Source organism: Nilaparvata lugens, unplaced genomic scaffold (genome assembly GCF_014356525.2).
Source record: "Nilaparvata lugens isolate BPH unplaced genomic scaffold, ASM1435652v1 scaffold6889, whole genome shotgun sequence".
Taxonomy (NCBI): Eukaryota; Metazoa; Arthropoda; class Insecta; order Hemiptera; family Delphacidae; genus Nilaparvata; species Nilaparvata lugens.
The window spans coordinates 1-6428 of NW_024092639.1; the positions used below are offsets into that span (position 1 = coordinate 1).

Sequence of the window (6428 nt, forward strand, 5' to 3'; positions counted from 1 at the left end):
AGAAGAATAAGAAGAAGAAGAAGAAGAGAAGAAGAAGAAGAGAAGAAGAAGAAGAAGAAAGAAGAAGAAGAAGAAGAAGAAGAAGAGAAGAAGAAGAAGAATAAGAAGAAGAAGAAGAAGAAGAAGAAAGAAGAAGAAGAAGAAGAAGAAGAAGAAGAGAAGAAGAAGAAGAAAGAAGAAGAAGAAGAAGAAGAAGAAGAAAGAAGAAGAAGAAGAAGAAGGAAGAAGAAGAAGAAGAAGAAGAAGAAGAGAAGAAGAAGAGAAGAAGAAGAAGAAGAAGAAGAAGAAGAAGAAGAAGAAAGAAGAAGAAGAAAGAAGAAGAAGAAGAAGAAGAAGAAGAAGAAGAAGCAGGAAGAAGAAGAAGAAGAAGAAGAAGAAAGAAGAAGAAGAAGAAGAAGAAGAAGAAGAAGAAGCAGGAAGAAGAAGAAGAAGAAGAAGAAGAAGAAGAAGAAGAAGAAGAAGAAGAATAAGAAGAAGAAGAATAAGAAGAAGAAGAAGAAGAAGAAGAAGAAGAAGAAGAAGCAGGAAGAAGAAGAAGAGAAGAAGAAGAAGAATAAGAAGAAGAAGAAGAAGAAGAAGAAGATATTCTATTAATATAGTATTAGTAGATTGAACAGGGAAGGATTGAGTAGAATATGTTACCAGCTTTCAGTATGCCCAAAACGGAGACAACAAAATCATCAGGTCTGTCCATTAATATTCCAACCACCGTATTCACTCCCACTCCACACTGTCCAAGTTTCACTGCTAAACAGTCGCTCACATAATCAAGGTATTTAAAGTTCCACTGAAAATGAAATTATATAAATCAGTTATGGCAACATTATATATTACTTTATAATTGATAATATTGTATTGTGATTGGAATCCATTAAGCCTGATCCACATCTACCAACACTGGACAGACACGCAACGCAGTGTGTCAGACACAATTAAAAGTATTGTTCACTTTGATTTGCATGAGTGTATTCACATCTAGCAGCAACTGGCCGCACAGACACAGACCAGCAAGGCCATGCAAATTACTGTCTGTCTGTGTTGGACAATGTGAATGAGGCTTCAACTAGTCAATAGACCATCGATATAGTACTCTACAATTACAAACTACAATCAGGTCTATAACATAGTTTTAGAAAATGTATGATAATCACATATTGTTTAAAGAGGAGTTGAGAGGTGAAAAGGACCATAGACATGATCAAATTGATAGTAATCCAAAAAAGTAGTTTGTCAGCGAGATCTCCTGCCTTAAAGGCACACTACTAATAGTAGAAACAACTACTAATGTGATGTGAAGTATAAATAACTAATAGCATTGAGAAACACTGAATTTGAGAAAGTTTCATATTATTGTAGAAAATAATCTTCATGAAAAGGGATAAATAATTCTTATAAAATAACTATGGAGTAAACTAATGGTTATCTATAACTCATAAACAATTATAAGAAGGAATTAAAGTACATTAAAAGCAATAATGGAAAAGTTCCTCAATAACAGTGTAAGGTACTTGCATATTCAACAAATTTTATCAATAACTTATAGAAATTGTTGATAAACTGGGGAATTGTGTCTTATTATCGAATTCAATGATGTCTTGTACTAAATATTCGAATTTAAGCAATCTATCATTGATACTGGAATAGTCAACACTCCAACAAATGAAAAATACAAAAACTGACCCATCCAACAACTGCCTGATTATTGGGAGTTTTTCTCGCTTGTCTCCGAAACATATCATGGAGACATCCTTGGCTGTCATAGCCGTCCATTTCAACTTCGGTTATTTCCATTGTCATCAGAATCAGATCAACCATCCAGTAGATTTTCACGCCCAAAAATCATTCACTCGAGTTGCCAACACTAGCAATTTCCTTCACTATTGATACTCTCCTGAAAAAACATGACAACAGTAAAACATGAATAAATTATTCCTCTAATTCAAAGCTGCAATATCGGATTGATTTATGACCAATGTTTATTTTCTTAAATTTGTATTATTGAATATCTGTTAAATATTGAATACTGGATAACATTCAATGTCAAAAACGGCCACGGCCTAATTGAATAAAGACAGAAAAGGTTTAATGATTTAGAAAACCATTAATGAATAGAGATGAAAGGTTTAGGTGGAAGCAGGCTATACACACATAATATTATGTGATTGCAATTTAAATTCAATAGCTATACCACCCAAAACTGATATTTGATCACCTAAGAGTTCTCCTTTGCAAAATAAGGCATCAAAGAAATTCTAACGGGAATAATTATTGCAAGTTGATTGTTTTTTTGGGATGTATTTGTTTGCTTGTTTAACTGAATAAATGATGAGAAAAAGATGACAAGTGATAAAGAATGCAACTGAAGACGGTAGCCTGCAATCCAAGCACAAGTTGCAGGCAGTCAGTTGACTCCATTCAGAATGCAACTTCACAACAAATTAACATAGAAGAAAACCATCTATTATGTAGTCTGTAGTGAATAGCAATCTCTACTCAGCCGGAAAATATTCAACAAATTTTGTATGTTATAACTTTAATACATTGTATCAGTACTTTACACTGTACTTATATTTTGTGTAGCCTACTTATATAAGTCCCGTTTCACAACTACCAACACCAGCCAGACACGTATAACGGTGGGTGCCAGACATTCGAGTATTTTCAATGTAATTACAACATGAGAAAGGTACATTCACAATAAAGGGTTTGTAGTCCATCATGTCCATTAGTCATATCAAGTTGATTTGTATCCCACAACCATGCTAGGTACTTGTTGCTTGCTATCGGGACTCAATAACTTTTAACTTCAATTCATAGAATTACATTCAAATTGGACATCGGACAGAGCGAATCTCGGCCGACACCTGCGACCTGCGGGAGCAACAACACGTCAACATTGCGGTATAGGCCAGGCCTGAGTATTATATAAATATTTAATCTTATTATAATGTAATAGGGGAAACTGTTCAATTCGCATCCATGCAAATGCAAGCTCAACATCTACGAAATCAGAGTGTGAAATGCTCAAATAGGATATAGCATCGCTCATATAAGATGGGTTAAGCCTCTACATAGACGCACTGAATTTATTTTGCTCATCATCAGAAAAAAACGCTAGTGTAGTTCAAGATTTAAGAGAAAATATGCATCCTGTCAACAAGTTGAAAAAATCAAGGCATCTTTACCGCCCGTAGGGGGCACTCAAGTTTATGGACCATTGTATACGAAAATGGAAAATCAGAAGCAATGCAGAGATAAGTAACATTCTGTGGGGAAAAGATAAAGTACAATTCATAAAGTCTAGGAGAATCAGCTGACTGGGACATGCGCAAAGAATGGAGAACAATAGGATGCAGAGGCTTGATGCTAGAAGAATGGAAGGAACGAGGAAAAGAGGTCGCCCGAGAACACGTTGGCTACAGGATGTAGAAGATATGGCTTGCTTAGTAGTGAGGAGCTGAAAGAGACTGAACAATCAGAGGGATGAATGGAGGCAAATTGTTGAGAAGGCCAAGGTCCATGCAGGGCTGTAGCGCTTTCGTAAGTAGCCGATTATAAATTATCTAGTTTAAAATTATATTGTAATAAGGAAAACTGTTCAATTTGCATCTATGGAATCTATACAAATGCAAGCTTAACCACTACGAAATTATTTTGGGTGTGTGTGTATTATTGCATTGTTCATAATAGATAAGTAATAAGCCCCTACATAGACGCGCTGAATTTATTTTGCACGTCTTCAGATAAAGAGCACCAGTATAATCTAAGGGACAGTAATATGCATTCTGATAACAAGCTGAGAAAAATAAACACGTCTATATCGCCCGTTCATAGTTGGGGCCTTGCCCTACCGTAGTTACTTCCTCTGAATCTCCTAATTAGAGGACCTACCGGTACAGTACCGTAGAACGTACTCGTCTGTATTTCTGTATAACTCTATGAAACTTTTGTTTACTCGATGTATTATTCAAATATTTTGCGGGAAAAATCAAATGGTTCAATCCATTCAGCCATAACTTTTAGCATTATAGATCATTGGTCCTGTGAATTTGTATTCAAGAATTTTTTTCTAAAGATTAGTGATTAGGTACGGTATATAATAAGGTAGGTAGTGGAAATCTCAATTTCCATCGTTGACAAAACAGTAGGCCTACCAGAAATCCGTTTTTACAAGTCTAGACAAATCTGGCTAAAGATTTTCCACCCAGCCAGCCACAAAGTTAAAACATTTCTATTCAGGATTAGAATATACCGTATATGAATATATTATCGTTAACCAGTTATTGGAAAGAGTTGATTAATGGAATTTTGTTTAATGTACACCAGTACCTTAATTAGCCGACCTACGGTAACTGAACACTTTAAAAAGTTATTTTTTACTCTTCCTTCAATTTGACGTTTTTTTATATCAATTGTGGCGTGCGTGGCGAGCATGACAGTGCTCTCCAGTAGAGCTGCCACCACCAGGTTTTTTTGGGTCCTGGGCCCTGCTACTTTTATAGGATAATATTATTAAATAAATACGCAAATTCACCAAAACAATCTCACTCTATTGAAAAAATCCCATAACAAACATCTATACTCTCTCCCTCTCTAAACATAATCACTCCTCAATCACATTACTAAAACTACATCTCACCATCTCAAGCACAACCTTCCTCTAGCGCGTCTCGGAACGTTCTCCCTCTAGTTTCGCCTCTACGCGGTCATCAGCACTCTCTCAGCTCACTAGTTCAAAAGTCCAATTTGGTGGCCTGAGTGATGACTCCGCTATTCTAATAATTAATATCCTATGAGAGCGGGGTGTTTGAATTGTTACATCACCCCTCCGCATGAAAAAGATGTGGCATATACAATTACTGGCACATCTTTAAACTAAGTTGAAATCAAATAAAATTTAAATCTTGACAATATCGTTAAGTATAGTTGATACATTTCCATATTCATTACATTTTAAAAATTTATATAATAAAATTCAAGGAGAGAGAGTATCATACTTATACATTTGAATGATGAATCTAGTCTAATTTTACAAACAATAAATTATTGGCACAGAGCAAAGCAGAGTCCATCTTAACACATTAGGCTACCATAAAGTTCTCCCACATAAAGTTTTAAATTTCTAATCATTATAGTCCCCACCACACATTGGTCACTTTTGAACACCCAGCGATTTTGAAACTGTTGAGTTGACTCTTAGGCAGTGTCGTTGCCGAATTCTTGTCTCCTGCATTATCTTCTCGAGGTGACCGCCTCCTTCAACTCGGATGGTGTGTGCCTGTGGCTCTGTTGCTCTGGCCTCTCTGTCCGTTCGCAAAAGGCACTCCTGCGAGACAACACAAAACTACGACCAGTATCAAGCTTATACTTATTATACATAATATTATTAAATACAGCAATAAATTGTCAATTTTCTACTACACTAAACATAAATTATTCTCATGTTTCAATATATTAGATTTTCCCAAGTCAATGCTGATGACTTTATTGAATACATTTCAACTTATTTTCAACTCCTAAATTAATTTTAATATATAATAATAGCATAAGGTATAAATATACTACAAGTTTTCATAGTTCCTTTGGTGTGAATTAGAGCAAGACATGAAAATTCTTCAATAATAGAATATTATGCATTTCGTTTTCATTCACAAAATTAGTGAATCAAAGTTTCATTGGTTTTCCCATGGACATGTTTAGTTTTTTATTATTAGTTTCAATCACACAAATCATTCTTCCACAATTATCAACATTCACTGGCCATCACTTTCACACTCCATACTTACTCAACATACTAAACATTCACACCTTGTTTTAGTTCTTTATTTTTGTTCCTGTCTCAAGTAAACTTGCTTCAATTCTTTCTCACCAACATTTAAAGTTATCATCTTGAAGTAATACAAAATAAATATCCATAATAAAAATAAACTTCGACATATATAAACTTCCTACTGAATATTATAATTGAATAAATAAATGAATAATCTATCGTATGGGGTCATTCTTTTACATTTAATATGCAATATATATTTATATCTCAATAATCATGGACATAATCAATACACTACATAATCGTTATATCTTCTTGGTTTTTTCCTTTTTCTCTTGTGTTTCGAGTTTGCATCGTTATCTGATTCATTTTCATCATATGCTTCCTCTTCTCTTACTTCGTCATTGTTATCGTCGTCGTCTTCATCTTGCTCTTCTTCGTTTTCCTCATTGACTTCTATTTGTTCTTCCTCCTCTTCTTCTTCTGGCTCGTTTCCTTCTCTAACTTCATTTGCAGCTTGCTCATAGTACAACGCTGGTTTTATTCTGTTTACATGTACAACTACGTTCTTTCCTCTTACTCTCAATACTACATTCAGTTTCGATTTAATTTCTACAATTCGATACGGTCCTCTCCATAGCTTTGACAATTTCCTCAC

The 6428-nt window shown here is 34.8% G+C and overlaps 1 protein-coding gene across 1 annotated transcript; it reads right to left on the reverse strand.

The window, feature by feature from the left end:
* Positions 1 to 524: 524 nt before the first annotated feature.
* On the reverse strand, positions 525 to 5573 carry LOC111061259 (nonribosomal peptide synthetase 13-like). Its single transcript, XM_039445427.1, has 4 exons — positions 5563 to 5573; positions 3264 to 3266; positions 1681 to 1891; positions 525 to 787 (listed from the first exon to the last, which is right to left on the reverse strand). The coding sequence occupies exons 3-4, from the start codon at positions 1813 to 1815 to the stop codon at positions 602 to 604; spliced, it is 321 nt and encodes a 106-aa protein (XP_039301361.1). The 5' UTR covers positions 1816 to 1891; positions 3264 to 3266; positions 5563 to 5573; the 3' UTR covers positions 525 to 601.
* Between the last annotated feature and the right edge of the window lie 855 nt (positions 5574 to 6428).